Genomic DNA, 17700 nt, shown 5'->3' with positions numbered 1-17700 from the left:
GAATTTTTATAGCAAGGGAGCACAATATTGTCATTCACTTTTATGGATTTTGCCATCCTTGTTTACAACTATACCTTTAAAGTAAATCTTCGATTTAGCTTTAGCTAAATAAATCCTTTGAAGTCTTCTAGTTTTACGTTCATCTCTTGCTCTCAGAACTCGCTCTTCCCAACCAGCAAGACGACGAACATAAATATCCTCTGCTTCGTTGCAGAATGGCTGATTTATGCAGATATCAGTAGTTTGGGTAGAAGGTAAGGAATTGGGTGTTGATGAGTGTCGGAGACGTGTCACAGTTGTTTTTTTAGTAACTGAAGCTGTATCGGGGAATGAACTTGAAACAAGATAAGCTGCCTTCGATGGCAAACTTACTGGACTCAAAAACATCCTGAAATTAAACGTGTAATAGAATTACATTTGACTTAAGGTTTTGATTTCAAACGGTGTCACATCCGCCTTCCCCCTCCCCATTGAGCTTGTATAATAATGTTGTACCGGTCTACCAAAGATAAAGTGCAAAAATTATTTATTGAAATTTTATGAAGATTAGTTATAGGAATAATGCTAAAACGTCAAAAAAAATAAGATGATGATGTTCCCTCCATCTCCCAAAAAGGCAAGTGCCAAAACAGGTGTGTATAATATATTCTGCACAAGATTCCTTTTTTCTCCCCGCTGCAAAAATTATTTAATTTACCTCCCCTAAATAAAAAGGGACTATGCACAAACAGGTGCAAGTGATTTTAAGCACCTTCCAGTAATGAACCTGAGTATTTTTTTAGTGAAGATACTGAGTTTATTACAGTAACAGGATGTCTAACCGTCTTTTTGTTTGTTTGTACCGAAGGATTTTGTTAACCGCTAATTCGATATGGTTCTCCTTTACAGGGTAGCTTCCTATATGTCCTAAGAAGGTTTATAACTTTTTTTGGGGTTGGTACCAACACCCTACAAAGATAAATAATCGCCAAAATAAAAAAAACGCCGACCTGCGGATATTTTTAAAAATTATCTAAAAACACTAAAATCACTATCTAGCGTCGAAAAAAATATTTATGGTAAACAGCTGATTTCAACACAGATTTAGAAGAAATTAAGTATGTGCCCCTAGAGGCCTCTAGTATCCCACAAAAAAATACTAAGGTGCGCTCCTGGAATGTGCTTAAAATCACTTGCTCTCGTTCGTGCATAGTCCCTTTTATATTAAATACTAGTTATTGCAATACATTCTAGGCATAAAATGACATAACTTACATTCCTTCACACTTAAAAATTTCCAATTAGGGACAATCATAATCATGGAGCTTCATTTTTTTAATACGAGGATAAAAACATCCATAAGTGTCGAAGCACAATAAAACTGTGGATGGAAATACGTACAAGTAGATTCTTAACAACAAAGATTTCTAGGAGCAAGCTATCGAAGGTGTGTGTTCTAAGACTTTAAAATAGGAGTAGAACGCTGAAATTCACTACAAAGCGTCCTCACTTATTAAAAAGAACTATTGGCAAGAAAAGTTTTGAAAATTAACGATATCTGAAAATCGTTTAAAACCCGTAAAATCCGCCAAATGGGTTGTTTCTGTCAAAGTTACAGATTATAGAAGAATTATTATGAAATTTTTTTTCGTACTTTTTGCTATAATCGAATGGTCATAAAATTAAAAAAATCATTTGAAATGTAATTTCTATTTTCCTTTTTTTTGTTGAATTCCATGTTTGTTTGCCTTCAAGTCGTAAGTTTCAATAATATAAAAGTTGTTTAAGGGGGACGTAACTGAAGCTTTTTTGATGCAGGGGGGGGGTTTTCTCAGGAACCACTTGATGAACCGTGTAAATTTTTTGGACTTAAGCTTTTATGGGTATGAACATCTTATGGTTTCAAAGTCAACCCCCTACCCCCACCCCCAAGCCCCCCGGGGCTCAAAAACCCCCTAAAAATGAACCTAACCTTAATTTTCTCAGAAACTATTTGACCAATAGTGATGATTTCTTAAACTTAAGCTTTTATGGTTATAAACTAACTTCTAGTTTAAAAGTTACTCCCATGCCGCCAACCCCTAGCCCTCCGGGGATCAAAAAAAAACTATAAAAATGAACCTAACCTTAATTTTCTCAGAAACCATTCGACCAATAGAGATGATTTCTTAAACCTAAGCTTTTATGGTTGTAAACTAAATTTTGGTTTAGAAGTCACCCCCCTGCCGCCAACCCCTAGCCCTCCGGGGCTCCAAAAAACCCTAAAAATGAACCTAACCTTAATTTTCTCAGAAACCATTCGACTAATAGAGATGATTTCTTAAACTTAAACTTTTATGGTTATAAACTAAATTTTGATTTAGAAGTCACCCCCCTGCCGCCAACCCCTAGCCCTCCGGGGATCAAAAAAAAACTATAAAAATGAACCTAACCTTTATTTTCTCAGAAACCATTTGACCAATAACGATGATTTCTTAAACTTAAGCTTTTATGGTTATAAACTAACTTCTAGTTTAGAAGTCACCCCCCTGCATTTAACCCCTAGCCCTCCAGGGCTCCAAAAAACCCTAAAAATGAACCTAACCTTTATTTTCTCAGAAACCATTTGACCAATAGGGATGATTTCTTAAACTTAAGCTTTTATGGTTATAAACTAACTTCTAGTTTAGAAGTTACTCCCCTGCCGCAAACCCCTAGCCCTCCGGGGTACAAAAAAAACCCTAAAAATGAACCTAACCTTTATTTTCTCAGAAACCATTCGACCAATAGAGATGATTTCTTAAACCTAATCTTTAATGGTTAAAATCTAAATTTTGGTTTAGAAGTCACCCCCCTGCTGCCAACCCTTAGCCCTACGGGGCTCCAAAAAACCCTAAAATGAACCTAAACTTTATTTTTTCAGAAACCATTTGACCAATAGAGATGATTTCTTATACTTAAGCTTTTACTCTTATAAACTAACTTCTAGTTTTGTAGTTACCCCCCTGCCGCCAACCACTAGGCCTCCCGGGCTCAAAAAACCCTAAAAATGAACCTAACCTTAATTTTCTCAGAAACCATTTAAACAAGAGAGATGATTTCTTAAACTTAAGCTTTTATGCTTACAAACTAACTTATAGTTTAGAAGTCACTCCCCTGCCGCAAACCCCTAGCCCTCAGGGGCTCAAAAAAACCTCTAGAAATGAACCTAACCTTAACTTTAAAAATCAGCATGTTTTAAATGGACATTTGAACTTTTATGCTTATAGACTAACTTTTAGTATAGAATTCACCCCCCTGCTGCCAACCCTTAGCCCTACGGGGCTCCAAAAAACCCTAAAATGAACCTAAACTTTATTTTTTCAGAAACCATTTGACCAATAGAGATGATTTCTTATACTTAAGCTTTTACTCTTATAAACTAACTTCTAGTTTTGTAGTTACCCCCCTGCCGCCAACCACTAGGCCTCCCGGGCTCAAAAAACCCTACAAATTGACCTAACCTTATTGTTTTCAGAAACTATTTAATCAAGAGAGATGATTTCTTAAACTTAAGCTTTTATGCTTATAAACTAACTTAAAGTTTAGAAGTCACTCCCCTGCCGCAAACCCCTGGCCCTCCGGGGCTCAAATAACCCTACAAATGAACCTAACCTTAATTTTCTCAGAAACCATTTGATCAATAGAGATGATTTCTTAAACTTATGCTTTTATGCTTATAAATTTACTTTTTTTTTCTTTAGAAGTCAACCCCCCTGCCGCCAACCCTAAAACCCTAAAAATGAACCTAACTTTAATTTTCTCAGAAACTATTTGATCAAGAGAGATGACTCTTAAACTTTAGCTTTTATGCTTATAAACTAATTATTTATAGTTTAGAAGTTAACCCCCTGCCGCAAACCCCTAGCCCTCAGGGGCTCAAAAAACTTTTAGAAATGAACCTAACCTTAATTTTAAAAATCAGCATGTTTTAAATGGACATTTGGACTTTCTGTTAATGATTATAGAGTAGCTACGTTTATTAAATTGTACCTAAATGCTATAGAAATTATCATGCTAAGTTTAAAATCAATAGGACAATTATAATGTGTCTAAATTAACGAAAAAAAGCTAACCCTCACAGACCAAACCTAGTTAAAGAAAAGCTTTGCTTCAACAAAATTTTTAATTAACAAAGTATAGAGTCCCAACTATTTTTTCCCATAACAGCTGAAGTCCAAAATATCTGCACATTTAATAATGCGGTTCCTGAGAAAACTGAGGTTAGGTTATTCCTCTGAAAGCCTACTAAAAAAAATTTTCTAGAAAGTATATTTTTTAAGGGGGTTTTTGAGCCCAGGGTGGCTATGGGGTGGGTGACTTCTAAAATAAAATTTAGTTTATAACCATATATCTGCCAAACAAAATCATCTCTATTGATCAAATGGTTTTTGAGAAATTAAGGTTAGGTTCATTTTTAGGGTTTTTTAAGCCAAGGAGGGCTAATGGTTTGCGGCAGGGGGGGGGGGACTTCTAAACTAAAAGCTAATTTATAAGCATAAAAGCTTAAGTTTAAGAAATCATATCTATTGATCAAATGGTTTCAGAGAAAATTAAGGTTAGGTTCATTTTTAGGGTTTTTTGAGCCCTGGAGGGCTAGGGATTGGCGGCAGGGAGGTGACAACTAAATTAGAAGTTAATTTATTAGCATTATAGCTTAAGTTTAAGCAATCATCTTTATTAATCAAATGGTTTCTGAGAAAATTAAGGTTAGGTTCATTTTGGGGTTTTTTGAGCCCCATAGGGTTAGCGGTTGGAGGCAGGCTGGTGACTTCTAAACTATAAGTTAATTTACAAGCATAAAAGTTTTAGTTTAAGAAATCATCTCTATTGGTCAAATGGTTTCTGAGAAAATAAAGGTTAGGTTCATTTTTAGGGTTTTTGGATCCCTGGAGGGCTAGAATTGGCGGCAGGGGAGTGACTTCAAAACCAAAAGTTAGTTTATAACCTTAAAAGCTTAAGTTTGAAAAATCATCTCTATTGATCAAATGGTTTCTGAGAAAATTAAGGTTAGGTTCATTTTTAGGGTTTTTTGGAGCCCCGGAGGGCTAGGGGTTGGCGGCAGTGGGGTGACTTCTAAACTAGAAGTTAGTTTATTAGCATTATAGATTAAGTTTGGGCAATTATCTCTATTGATCAAATGGTTTCTGAGAAAATAAAAGTTAGGTTCATTTTATGTTTTTTTTTTTATCCCCGGAGGGCTAGGGGTTGGTGGCAGGGGGGTGACTTCTAAACCAAAAATTAGTTTATAACATAAAAGCTTAAGTTTAAGAAATCATCTCTATTGGTCGAGTGGTTTCTGAGAAAATTAAGGTTAGGTTCATTTTTAGGGTTTTTTGGAGCCCCGGAGGGCTAGGGGTTGGCGGCAGGGGGGTGACTTCTAAATTAAAAGCTAGTTTATAACCATAAAAGCTTAAGTTTAAGAAATCATCTCTATTGGTCAAATGGTTTCTGAGAAAATTAAGGTTAGGTTCATTTTTAGGGGGTTTTTGAGCCCCGTGGGGCTAGGGGGTGGGGGTAGGGGGTTGACTTTGAAACCATAAGATGTTCATACCCATAAAAGCTTAAGCCCAAAAAATTTACACGGTTCATCAAGTGGTTCCTGAGAAAACCCCCCCCCCCCTGCATCAAAAAAGCTTCAGTTACGTCCCCCTTTTAATTGCAATGCGACCAGGAAAAAATAAATTAAATATTCCGGATTTATATGTAAGGCTTGAAACTAAAACTGGCATAATACACAATATTTAATAAAAAAAAATAGATGAAAGAAACCTTAATTAAAAGCTAGAATATTTCCCCAGGAAATATGTTGATCATTGTCAAAAGTTATTCTTGTTTAACATTGTGGCGCAAACAAAATGCAACTCGTTTTTTTTAACACCCTTTATGTCTGTAAATATCTTATCTATCTTATCTATCATAATAATGACAGATTATGGTTTGGTTATTTTCCGCGTTTTCATCACTCCTCATTATCAAAGTTCCCCATTAAAAGTCACGCAAATCTCAAAGCTGTAAACGTTTTTTGTCTAGTTTCATTCTGATATTAAATGGCATATCGAGCAAAAAAACAAATTTTTGTGACAATCACTTATCCTGACACTGATTAAAACAAGACTTGTTTTCAAGAAAACTGATGTCTTTTTTAAATGGGGGAAGTAAAAAATCGAAGCTGAACTAAAAGGAACTTAATAGTACCAGTGGTCTTGTAATGACTCGAGTAATTACACGGTTTACAATTGTGTGCTAAAAAAATCTTTTTAGGACACCCTAATCAGTATTCCAAAAATCAAATGAATCGGATAATTCTAACATACAAAAATTTGTTCAGTATAAAGTCAGCATGTTTAAGTTGGTCGCTTTTCAAATCGTACCTATTATAGGAATCATCATGCAAAGTTTGAAATCGATAGGACAATTCTAACCTGCTTTAATTAACGAAAAGAGCTAACAGACCGACCCTAATTGTAAAAAAAGCTTCGCTTTTTAAAATTGTCCGTTTGATAAAAACAAAGCAGTTGAATTTTACAGTTTTTGAAAACGATTTTAGGTATCATTAATTTCTTATTTATGGGGGGGGGGGGGGGGTGCTAGGTGCCTGAAGCTCATAAACCGTGAGCAAAATGGACTAAATATTGAGCTGGAATTTTGAAACTTGGTACAAAAGCATAGTCTGTAGGTACTACATCTAATTGAAAAAAAAATCCAAATTTTTTTATCTTTAGGTTAGGTTAGGTAAGAAAAACTCTGCGGAAATGGGGTTTTTAGGCTTTTTTTGGTCTATTTTGATGTAGAAACTTAGGTAGGTATTATTCTCTTAGGATTGCCGTCTTAAAATCACCTCAATAGTTCTATCCTATTATAGCCAAAGTTAGAGCTTTTTTGCTACCCTACTTAGATGGACGGACGAACATACAAATGACGGAATGCGGAAGCTGTAGTGCCCTAGATTGACTGGGCTCAGTTAGACAATTTTAAAATTGATAGAACAATTCTTCTAGCCCTAATGTGGCCAAAGTTATATTTTTTTCTAAGGTCATATAAATGAGGAGATGCATTAGACCATTTTTTTTAATTGGTGGAAGTTGTGAAAACTAGATGCCTTTTTACAAAAAGGCTTAATAATACCAAGAAAATTACCTTAGTTTACATACTTTCCATTTTATTCATGTTTGACTCGCTCTTTTTTATCACCTAAAACAAAAAAATGTAAATCTTCTTTAAATCAAATATTATTCATAATATAGAAACATGTTTATATAGACTTTTGTTGCAGAAAGGTGAAAGTAAAACGATAAGCTTAACTTCTATTTTGTAGGACAGGAAAGAATGAAAACTACATTTTGGGCGCTTATCACTTAGTTTTAAAGGTAATTGGGTAAAATCTTTTGGGTTGTGTCAATAATTACCCCAAGTTTTGGTATCTTTAAAAAAAGCCGCTCCCGCCGTTCACCGCCATTTTCCGCCGCCACATAATTTTTTTTATTGCAATTCTTGCCGAATAAGGCAATTTGGAATCATTTAAGACCAAGTTATTCTTGTCAAAAAAATTTCCACCTATAATCAACCCTGCGGGCCCGGGTGACTGTAATTTTTTTTCAAATTCTCGTTTATCAAGGTATATCTTTAATTAAGTGCTTCTCCTGGGCTTTTGAAAGATATTGAAACAAAATCTTTTAAGATTGATCAGTAAAAAATTATTTGAACAAAAAACGGCGGCGGGACCGCCGCTCCTTCCTTTCACCACAGTTTTCCGCCGGCGCCCAAAAAAATGTTTTATTGCATTTCTCGCCGAATTACCTATGCAATTTGGAATCATTTGAGATAATGTTATGTAATTTAAAAATTCACCTTATAACCAACCCTGGGCAGTCAGTAAAAAATTATTTGAATAAAAAACGGCGGCAGGACAGCTGCTACCGCCGTTAACCGCCATTTTCTGCTGCCACCAAAAAAACAACTTTGTCTCAAATGATTCTTAATCTCCTAATTCTGCAAGAAATGCAAAATAAAATTTGACGGCGGCGACTGAAAACGGCGGAGAATGGCAGGAGCGTTGTTCAAATCGTCATTTTTTGCTTTGATCTTTTTTTACTGACCCACCATATAAGATTTGCTTCCAATATCTTCACAAGCAGAGGAGTAGTACTGAATTTAAGATATACCTTAATTAATGAGAAATTGAAGGGAAAAAATCCACCCGAAGGGTGGTTTAAGGAGAAGAAAAACATGGTCTCAATTGATTCCAAATTGCATAATTCGGTAAGAATTACAATAAAATTTTTTTTTGGCGGTGGCGGAAAATGACAGTAAACGGCAGGAGCGACGGTTAATTTTTTTAATTACCCACCTAAAAAGATTTGCTTCCATTATCTTTATACCTTACCCTTCATACCATAATTAACGAAAATTTTTTTAAAAGAAGTCCACCCGCAAGGTTGATTATTAGGGGGAAAAGGGGGAGGAAGGTTGTGCTAAAATTCCTTAAAGATGCGAGTTTTAAGGCTTATAAACAGTAGTAAATTGATAATATTCATTAAATATAAATAAACATTTTTTTTGTCTATGGTTCTATTCAAACCTAACCCTTTTTGAAAAAAAAAACATGGTATCAAATGATTCCAAATTTCCTCATTCGGCGAGAAATGCAATAAACATTTTTTTTAGCGGCGGCAGAAAATGGCGTTGATCGGCGTGAGTGGCGGTCTCACCTCAGTTTTTTGAAAAGATACCAAAACTTGGGGTAATTAAGTGACACAACCAAAAAGATTTTACTCAATTATCTCTAAAACTAAGGTAGTAGCGCCCAAAATTAAATTTCTGGTATGTCGTGTTATCACCACATTTTACCCCCCCCCCCCCCCCCCCCCTCCTATAACTCCCTAAAGATTGATTTTCCTTTTTGAACTTCCAAAAAAAAACCTACAACATAATAAAATGAAGGCAACTGCAAGGGGCGAAGTTTCAAAAAGAAACTAAAATTATTAATACTAAGCTGAATTTTTTAAGTTAAAGCAATGTAGGCCGTAGTACTGATATTCTGTTAGCATTCCATGCATTCTCTGCTCTACATTTCTCAACTGTGGGAATACTAATCACAACAATTATGCTCATTTAATAAAAATAGTTATTTATCAATTTATGTGGTGTAGATATTGCCGAAAACTTTTGAATCATTTGAGACAAACTGATTTTAGAGCTTCACTTTTATGGATGTTGTCAACCTTCTTTTTATATTTTGTTTTTGTCATACTAATAATAATTCATTTTTAACATAATATCTTTAAAATAATTGGCAATATTCGTAATCTTTTTAATTAAAAAATAAGATTACTTCGATTTTTAAGGTGTTAGAGCCCCTGGAGGGCTATGAGTTCGGGGAACGTGGGGGAGGGGGGGGGGGGGCAGGGGATGACTTCTAAATTAAAAGTTAGTTAATATCATAAAAGCTTTAGTCTAAATTATCTTGATGATCAATTAGTGTCTCAGAAATTTAGGGTTTTTTGTGCCCCTGGAGGGCTAGTGGTAGAGGGGAGGGGAGGGGGGGGGGGGGTAGGGTATGGTGTTTTTTTCACTAATTTACAAAGAATAAAAGTTAACCCGCAAAATTACACAATAAAGTTATACTTTTCTAAAACGCCAACAAGAAGAATCAAAATCCATTGAGTCCCTTCTGACGATATATTTGCAGGTTTTGGCATACATTTTGAAAACGGCAATAGTTTCCTTTATTTTAAGTTTTGGTTAATATCAATTTATGAAAGTTTTTGGTAACAAGGCAGGGGGGGGCTAATGACATTTAAACATAAACTATGAGCAAAATGGTCTAAATATTCAGCTAGACACTTCCAACTTTGTACACAAGCCCAGTCCCATAGATACTACATCAAAATGAAAAAAAAATTCAAATTTTTTTTAAGGTTAGGTAAGAAAACCCTGCAGAAACAAGATTTTTAGACCTTTCTTGGCCTGTTTTGGTGTAATTTGATGTAAAAACTCACTTTTAATAGTTTTATCTTAATTTTTTTCCTAAAATACAGTATGTCTATTCATAAGGACATTATTTAAGATGATTCGGCAAGTTTGGGACCATAACTCAAAAAACCTATATCTATAATACAAAGTAGAATGATGTCTGTCCGTCTGAAGCTCAAGATCTCGGTAACCATTGAATGGATTGGATTCTACTCTTCAGGGTATATACCTATTGGTCCTGTGGTGGTTTTAAGCTATTTTCTTGGGGGGTGGTACACCCCCTACCCCCAAAAAAATTAAAATTCCCCCCCCCAAATAAAAATTTTCATATTTTTTTCTAATTTTAATGTTTTTTATGTTTTTCTATATTTTTCTATATTTTTATAAATTTTTATAAATTTTTATATTTTTTTTATATTTTTTTATACTTTTTTATATTTTCTTTATATTTCGATTATTTTTCTTCTTTTTAATTTCTTTTCTTCTTTTAAAAAAAATAGAGTAAGGGGGGGGAAATTTCGGTATTTTTTCGGTTTTTTTGAAAAAAAATGGAGTAAATATTAATATTTTCAAATGAAACCAAGACCGGTAGAAAGCTTATGGAAAGGACTATCAGGACCTAAAGGGGCGTTATCCTAGGACTTTTAGAAGTTTGCCGAAGTTGACGGCAAAAAAGTTACCGAAAATTCCCCACCTGCAGAAATGGGATTTTTAGGCCTTTTTTGGCATTTTTTTGTGTAATTTGATGTAAATACTAAAATTTACTTGTTTTTAAAAAGTTTTTTCCTTAAATACTGTATGTCTATTCATAAGGACATTATTTAAGATGATTCAGCAAGATGAGGACCAAACCACAAACTTTAGAAAAAAATGCACTTTACTCCTGCGAGCCACCCACCTAGCCCGCTGGCACCGGTGTCCTGGATAGGAAACAGGTTTTTTTTGAGTTACGTATGACAAGACCTATATTTCTATGACCGGGCGTGTATGACGGTTCAGCACATAACTTTCATTAAATCACAGCTGATCATTTTTATGGATTTTTTTGAAAATTACTTTTTTACCTATATTTTCATAGTTTTTACCCAAAAAAACCACAATATTCTCACATTTCCAGCTTAGTTATTCTAAATTCATGCAAAAAAGTATAATAGACGATAGCTATAACAAGATCAATAACCTCAATTGACTATTCTAAGATTTGTAGGTAAAACATAGATCCTGGATGTGATAAAAGGATCCTCTGAGGTTCCACCAAAACAGTTTAAACAAATCAGAATCGGCAATGATTTTGTACAATGTTTTTATTGTAGTATTGACAAGTAAATCACTTCTAGATATCAAGCATATAGAGGACTGGTAAAATTATTTCATTACTGAAACCAGGGAAACTTGACAATTAGGGTTCCAGCTATTGCCCTGTCTCACTTCTTTTTCCTGCCTGCATGATTTGTCCCTACCTGAATGATGCTGTTAAACTTGCAGACCAACATTATGGCTTTCACAGAGACAGGTTCACCACCACTGCCTTACAGAGTATTAAAACCTTAATCAACAGCCTAAACAATAAGAAACAGTGCCAGTTGCCATTTATTTTTCAATAGCTTTTGGCACTGTAAACAATGAAGTTCTACTGCATAATATTAATGCACTTGACTTGAATGAGTACATGTAATGTTTTTATGTGAATACCTTAGAGGTAGACAATAATTTGTTGTTATCAGAGGATCTAAATATGCATACAAATCTGCCAAACAGGCTGACCTACAAGGAGGGGTCCTATACCATGTACTATTGGAACTGTAAATTTCATAAATGCCAACACCTCACTCTAATTACATCTAGTTTCCTGTGCTGACAACTCCAACAGCATAGGTCCCCTTATTTATCCTTATGTCAAGGACATGAAAGCTTACTTAGCAGTTCTTAATGATTGGTTAAAAAGTCAGAACCCATTCATTTATTCAGCCAAATCATCTACAATAGTCTTTACCAGCTTTTCGAATGAAGCAGGCACTGTAGTCATTGTTGAAACGGTACCATAAGTCAGACATCCTAAGTTCTTAGGTGTTACATGTGATCTTTTCTAAATCAACCATCTTGCTAAGGAGCCTAGAAACAAACTAAACCCTAAAAACAAAGTTCTTAAAGCTCTCTCCACCAGAGGGAAAGAAAAGTAAGTCATAGTAAATACATACAAAGCAATTTGCCAGTCCCTGATATTCTACTGCAGTTCCATATTTAGTTATGCCAGCTGGGACAGCCTACAGTTTGTTGGAAAAGCTGCTCTGAGAACAGCCATCTATTGTCATGTCATGAACCAGGAAGCATTCGTTACCAGCAATATTTTACCATGAACTGCAGTAGATCCAAATGCATTACCCAGAACAGCTAAAACCACCCTGTCCCAATACTTTCAGGTTTCAATGTTTACCTGAATACCTTAAAGGCCAGAGTAAACAAGAATCTGGTGTAGTTTGTGTCTGACACTGGCAAGAATTTCAAGAAACCACCATCATTTCAACTGCAACCACAACCCATCAAAACCTTTAAAAGCAGCCACAATACTGAACTGACTGTTTCCAATGATGATGAGCAGGAACAAACAATAACACAGGAACTATTTAGACATCAAGTCAGCAAGGAATCAATACTGAGCATGATAACTTGTCAATATTAGAAGGAAAACTTTATACAGATTGCTGATTCTGAAGCATGTTAGTTTAAACTTCATTGGTGGAACCTCAGAGGGACATCTTATTACAGCCAGGAACTATGCCATAAGAATTCATGAGGCATGCATGAGGGACTTAAAAAGTGAGTATTTTTTTGTGTAGACTAACAAAACAAACTTAGGTTTTGTTTAACTGTTTAGACATTAATTCAAATAACAACTTTAAATTACTCTTACTCAACTTCTAGACTACAAATCTTAGATTAGTTAATTGATTCTGAAAGATCTTGTTATTGATGATAACATAATTTTTGGTTCAGCTGTCATCTATTATACTTTTTTTAAAATAAATTTAGATTAACTAAGCTGTAAATATGAGAACATTGTGTTTTTTTTGGAGAAAAACTATGAAAATCTGGGTAAAAAAGTAATTTTCAAAAAAATCCACAAAAATGATCAGCTGTGATTTAATGAAAGTTATGTGCTGAACCGTCATGCCCACCCGGTCATAGAAATATAGGTCTTGTCATACGTAACTAAAAAAAAACCTGTTTCCTATCCAGGACACCAGTGCTGGGGTCTGTCCCCGACTTGCTGAATCATCTTAGATAATGTCCTTGTGTATAGACACAGTGTATTCCAGGGAAAAAAAACCTAATAAAAACAATTAAAAAAGTTTCCAAATCAAAACAGACCAAAAGAGGCCTAAAAACCCCATTTTCGCCCATTTCCGCAGGGTTTTTCTTACCTAACCTAAAAATAAAAGAAATTATTTTTTTTTTGCCATTTAGATGTAGTACCTTTATGACTAGGCTTATGTACCAAGTTTCAAGTGTCTAGATAAATATTTAGACCATTTTGCTCACAGTTTACTTTTACATGTCATTACGCCCCCCGACCCCCATTGCATTATGTAGGAATTAACTTTTTTAAACATATTTTTGGTTGAATTCATGTTAAATGATAGCAATTTATTTAAATTTCTAGTACCAACAGCTACTGGCTAGAATCATTTGATAAGGCTTTTGAGCGACAAAGAGTATTATGTGGAAATAGGTTACGTGACTAATTTGCTGTTAAGAAAAAATGGCAAAATGACTAAGCCACCAGCCAATAGCTGTTACATTTCCTACTTTTTGTTCAATTTAGGGAAAATCAGTGTTGCGGAGCCAGAGCCAAGAGCCATAGAACCGCCATATTTTTGTTAAAAAAACAGCTCCGACTACAGACTAGATAAATGAAGATATTTTTTATAAATTATAATCTGGTAACTCTGTTTTGTCATATGCAAATGCCCCTTTTAAGTTTTTTAAAAAAATTTTATCAAAAATTGAACTTTTAAAACCTTCAAAAGTTAAAAATAGACGTGGAAAAACTATGTAGAGTTTTTCTTGATTTTAGGTCAGAGCAGGAGCCACCATAAATGTTGCTTCTCCCGTCTCTGAAACGCTGATGAGATGGTTGCATTAACCCCCCCCCCCCCTTAATTAAAAATCATTTTTTGTTAGAAAAAAATGGAAAAATGTGTTTTTAAGTAAAATAAGCTGAAAAACCAATGATTTTAAAATTTTGCAATTTAAAGATAAACAAGGATGACAACATCCATAAGTAGCGAAGCACAAAAAATCGTGGATGGAAATACGTAAAAGTAGATTTAAAGTGTATTTATCCCAAAAAAGTTTGAAAATTGGACCAAAAACACCAAATATATGGGGAAATATTTAAAACATATAAAAATAGCCAAAAACCTGATAAAAGGCAGTCTGACCGCCATGGTTGTTTTCTTTAAACGACGGGAAATTTAATTTTGATATCTATAACTGAAAAAATTTTGAAAATCGGACCATAAACACTGAAGATATGGAGAATAATGTGATAAATACAAAAATAGCCTAAAACCTGCAAAAAGGCAGTCTGGCCGTCATGGATGTTTTCTTTAAACGACGGGAAATTTAATTCTCATATCTGTAACTGAAAAAATTTTGAAAATTGGACCATAAACACTGAAGATATGGTGGAAATGTGAAAAATACAAAAATAGCCTAAAACCTGCAAAATGGCAGTGTGGCCGTCATGGTTGTTTTCTGTAAACGACAGGAAATTTAATTTTGATATCAATAACTGAAAAATTTTGAAAATCGGACCATAAACACTGAAGATATGGAGAAAAATGTGAAACATACAAAAATAGCCTAAAACCTGCTAAAAAGGGGTCCGACCGCCCTTGATGTTTTATAGTTAATTGTGCTCCCTAATAATGGGAATGCTGTCAAAAAATTTCAGCTGTCTATCTTTAATAGGAGCCGAGAAAATCACGTTTCCCCTATTCTGTCTTACACGGACAGACGGACGGACAGACGGACGGACAGACGGACGGACGGACGGACGGACATTTCGAATTATAGAGTAGCTTCGCTACTAAAAAAGGTGATTGTTTATCATTTGCTAGTCTGATTAAGTTTAGTTTCGTTTTTATTTATAATCTATTCTTGGAAAAGACATTTATATTCTTGAATATTAGAAAAAAAGTACCAAAAGTAATCTACAGCCTTTAAAATATACTTGTGACATTTTTACCTAAATAATCAATAATAGCATTGGTAAATAAAATAGTTTTGTAAAACCAACTTCCTGGAAAGGTTTAAGATAACTACATAGTAGCATTTAAGCAAGAGTTTTTCATATTCTTTTTGCAAGATTCATTAAAATTGTAACAATGGTAATAAAATGTTTGAAAAAGGGGGGATTTTTAATGCAAACATCTTGTAATCAGTGAACAAATGGCACTTAGAATTCGAATTTCGATCTGAACTTTTTCATGAGTTATCCTTGGCAGGTCTATTTTCCCTAAATTGAACAAAAAGTTGGAAAAGTAACAGCTGGCAGCTTAGCTGTTTTTTGCCGTAGTAATCAACTTTTTCAAACATATATTTGGTTTAATTCATCCTTATACTAAAGTAACAGGATGTGTGTCTGTGTGTTTGTTTGTACTGAAGGATCTCGCTAACCACTGAACCAATCGGGTTCTCCTTAACAGGGTAACTTCTCATAGGTCCCGGGAAGGTTTATAACTATTTTCTTGGGGGGTGGGACACCCCAAAAATAAAAAATCCCCTCCCAAAAAAAAATTCAATTTTGTTAACTAAAATTTAAAAATGGGGGGGGGGGGGGGGGGGACCCCCCAAAAAACAAAATTTATTTGCCCTCTCCAAAAATTTTTTTTTAACTTTTTCTTTTAAAATCTAAAATAAGAAATTGGGTTATCAAATTCCACTCTCCTCTCCTCAAGTGCCCCTAGAGGCCTCTAGGGGCGTAGCCACTAGTGTTAAATGATAGCACTAACCATTTTTAAAACTTCTAGTACCAACAGCTACCGTCTAGAACTGTTTAATAGCATTTTGGAGTGGCAAAGAGTATTATGTGGAGTTAGGTTTTGTTACTAATTTGCGCTATAGATAGCTAAAATATGGCAAAATGGTTGAGCTGCCACCCGTTAGCCATAACTTTTCCAAATTTAGTTTGATTTAGGGAAAATAGCCCTACCAAGGATTTCTCATGCAAAATTTCAGATGGAAATTCGAATTCTAAGTGCCATTTGCTCACTAATTACAAGACAGTTGCATTAAACCCCCTCTCTTAATAAAAGGAACCCTGCAAGAAATACGACACTTTAACTGCTGAAAGACTGCCACAAGTTTTTTTTTAGTACAATGAAAATTTTGAAAGATTTTTATTGCTTATGATCAGAGATGGAAAAAAAACCAGGTTTTTTTTTAAAAAGAACAAACCAGTTTTTTTTTTTGGTTTAAACCGTTTATTTTTTTGTTTTTTTTGGTTTAAACCAGTTTTTTTTGTTATTTTTAATAATATCAAAATTATATGCCTGCCCCCCCCTCTTTTTTCACCCCTCCCCCTTTTCTCACCCCCAAAACGGGGAGGTGCCCAAATCTGCCCAAAAGAACCCGAAAAAGGGCAGCCCAAAACCACCTGCCTAAAAGCTCCCGCCCTGATTTGACAACCCTGGCTGACAGTTATTTACTGTATTATTTACATTATGAAAAGATATTACTGGAAAGATAGGCCTTTGTATAAATATTTTTAAAAAAACATTTAAACCATCCCACCTTGTTTTTTTTGGTTTAAACCACTTGATTTAAACCACGTGGTTTTTTTTATGCCATCTCTGCTTATGATAGAAGTTTCTATATTAAATTACATCGTATAGAAGCAAAATTAAACGCTTATTTTTGTCAGAAACTTAGGCTGCCAGTAACTGATAACATTTTTAAAAGTGAAGCTTTTTTAGAATTAGGGTTGGTTTGTCTGTTTGTCTGTCTGTACATCTGTCCACAATGGATAGCTTTTTTTTTTTGTTAATTTAGGCATGTTAGAATTGTCTTATCGATTTCAAATTTTGCATGGTGATTCCTTTAGTAGTTACGTACATTTTTAGAAAGCATAGCAACTCTATAATTATCACCAAAATGTCCGTAAGTCCATTTTAAACATGTTGATATTTTACTTCTTTAACAACAAAGGGGGGGGCGAAAGTGACACTTTTTGAAACCAAAACTAAAAGTCAAAGGAACTCAACTAAAAAAAGATTTACAGGTCTGACATTTTGCATGGCAGTTGCTTTATAGGGGTACAATATGGAACTGTGAACAAACGGCGGCGCAACCGCCGAAAACCGCAGAGTACAGGCAAAAAAAAATTTGGCGGGAAACGGCGGTTTTCGGCGGTTGCGCCGCCGTTTCTTCACAGTTCCATATTGTACCCCTATAAAGCAACTGCCATGCAAAATCTCAGACCTGTAACTCTTTTTTTAGTTGAGTTCCTTTGTTGACTTTTAGTTTTGGTTACAAAAAGTGTCACTTTCGCCCCCCCCCTTTTTATGTGATCTGATCATCAGATTGATCTGATTTTTAGTATATTGATTCCTGGGTCAACAAAGTATAATGTAATAAGCAAAACAACTCTATAATTAAGTCCTAAAAATGTAAGTATGTCCATAAACATTATCCTGAATCAAGCAGTTTTTCAACAAAGGGGGG

The 17700-nt window shown here is 34.7% G+C and overlaps 1 protein-coding gene across 18 annotated transcripts in view; it reads right to left on the bottom strand.

The window, feature by feature from the left end:
• Positions 1 to 17700, bottom strand: part of LOC145312445 (insulin-like growth factor 1 receptor) — a 119579-nt gene that overhangs the window by 88605 nt on the left and 13274 nt on the right. For all 18 annotated transcript variants that reach the window (XR_013877049.1, XR_013877050.1, XR_013877052.1 and 15 more), the window contains 2 exons: positions 7138 to 7191; positions 75 to 388 (listed from right to left, as the gene is read on the bottom strand). Coding sequence is in view for 2 of the 18 variants with exons in the window: in XM_080151698.1 (XP_080007824.1) it covers positions 75 to 387 (313 nt within the window). In the remaining 16 variants the exon portion in view is untranslated. The remainder of the gene's footprint in view (positions 1 to 74; positions 389 to 7137; positions 7192 to 17700) is intronic.

This window comes from Acartia tonsa, chromosome 2, assembly GCF_053477335.1.
Source record: "Acartia tonsa isolate MP-2025a chromosome 2, ASM5347733v1, whole genome shotgun sequence".
Lineage (NCBI taxonomy): Eukaryota > Metazoa > Arthropoda > Copepoda > Calanoida > Acartiidae > Acartia > Acartia tonsa.
Note: the sequence above shows the minus strand (reverse complement) of the source record. Positions and strands in the feature narration are given on the sequence as shown.